Here is a 1,181-nt window from a genome sequence, read left to right on the forward strand (position 1 = left end):
ATGAGCATGAGGCAGGGACAGGAGTGGCTGTGTCAATTCCTGTGTCCAATGCTGGGCCCCTCAGTTCAGGAAGAACATTAAAGGGCTGGAGCATGTCTGGAGAAGGGAATGGAGCTGGGAAGGGACTGGAGAACCATGAGTAGCTGAGGGAATTCTGGGGGCTCAGCCTGGAGAAAAGGAGGCTCAGGGGGGACCTTCTCACTCTATAATCCCTGACAGGAGGGTGCGGCCAGGTGGGGGTCAGGCTTTGCTCCTAGGAAACAAGGGACAAGACAAGAGGGAACAGCCTCAAGCTGCTCCAGGGGAGGTTGTGGTTGGATCATTTTTTTTATAGAAAGGGTAATTAGACATTGGAATGGACTGCCCAGGGAGGTGCTTAAGGAAAGACTGGATGTGGCAACTGGTGCCATGGTCCAGTTGACAAGGAGGTGATCAGTCACAGGTTGGACTGGATGACCTCAGAGGTCTTTTCCAACCTGATTCCATGTTTCTGTGATTTAGTCTCTTCTGCCATGCCTACAGTGAGAGGACTGGTGGACATGGCCTCAAGCTGAGACACGGGAGATTCAGATTCGAGATCAGGAAAAAAAAATCACTGTTAGGGTGGTCTGGCATTGGAAGAGGCTGCCCAGGAAGGTGGTGGAGTCACCATCCCTGAAGGTGTTCGAGAAACATCTGGACCTGGTGCTGGGTGATGTGGTTTTGTGGTTTCAGGGTTACAGTGGCAGTGCTGGGTGGATGGTTGGACTTGATCTTAAATCTCCTCCAAACCTTAATGACTCCATGAAGTCATTCTCCACCTTAACTTTATTTTCCATTACAATGCAGGTTAAAATTATGATCATGTGCATCTACAAACCTTTAACTCCATTACACAGCAGCACCCTGTGCCTGAATACTCTTTCACTGTGTTTCCTCGTGAGCAGCCTGGCACCTGCCAGGAGGTACAGCCTGGATCTCCTCCAGGAAGGGTGCTGGAAAATCGCAATTTCAAACTCCGGTTCAAAGCGAGTTGGGGGATTTCTTGAGGAAAAGGCAGAAAGAGTTTTACAAGTAAACTGTCAGTCTGGTTAAAAAGAAATCTGCCTGCCAGAGCTCAAGGAGCGCTCTGACAATGCTCCCAGGCACCTGGTGGGGTTGCGGGGCTGTGCTGCGCAAGGCCGAGGGTCGGACTGGACGCT

At 50.9% G+C, this 1,181-nt stretch overlaps 1 protein-coding gene across 1 annotated transcript in view; it reads left to right on the forward strand.

Moving 5' to 3' along the window:
- The first annotated feature begins 512 nt into the window (after positions 1-512).
- Positions 513-1,181, forward strand: part of GNA13 (G protein subunit alpha 13) — a 30,367-nt gene continuing 29,698 nt past the window's right edge. Inside the window, exon 1 of the mRNA XM_008638665.2 lies at positions 513-521. Coding sequence (XP_008636887.2) covers positions 513-521 — 9 coding nt within the window. The remainder of the gene's footprint in view (positions 522-1,181) is intronic.

The sequence above is a fragment of the Corvus brachyrhynchos genome, unplaced genomic scaffold (genome assembly GCF_000691975.1).
Source record: "Corvus brachyrhynchos isolate BGI_N302 unplaced genomic scaffold, ASM69197v1 scaffold218, whole genome shotgun sequence".
NCBI lineage: Eukaryota > Metazoa > Chordata > Aves > Passeriformes > Corvidae > Corvus > Corvus brachyrhynchos.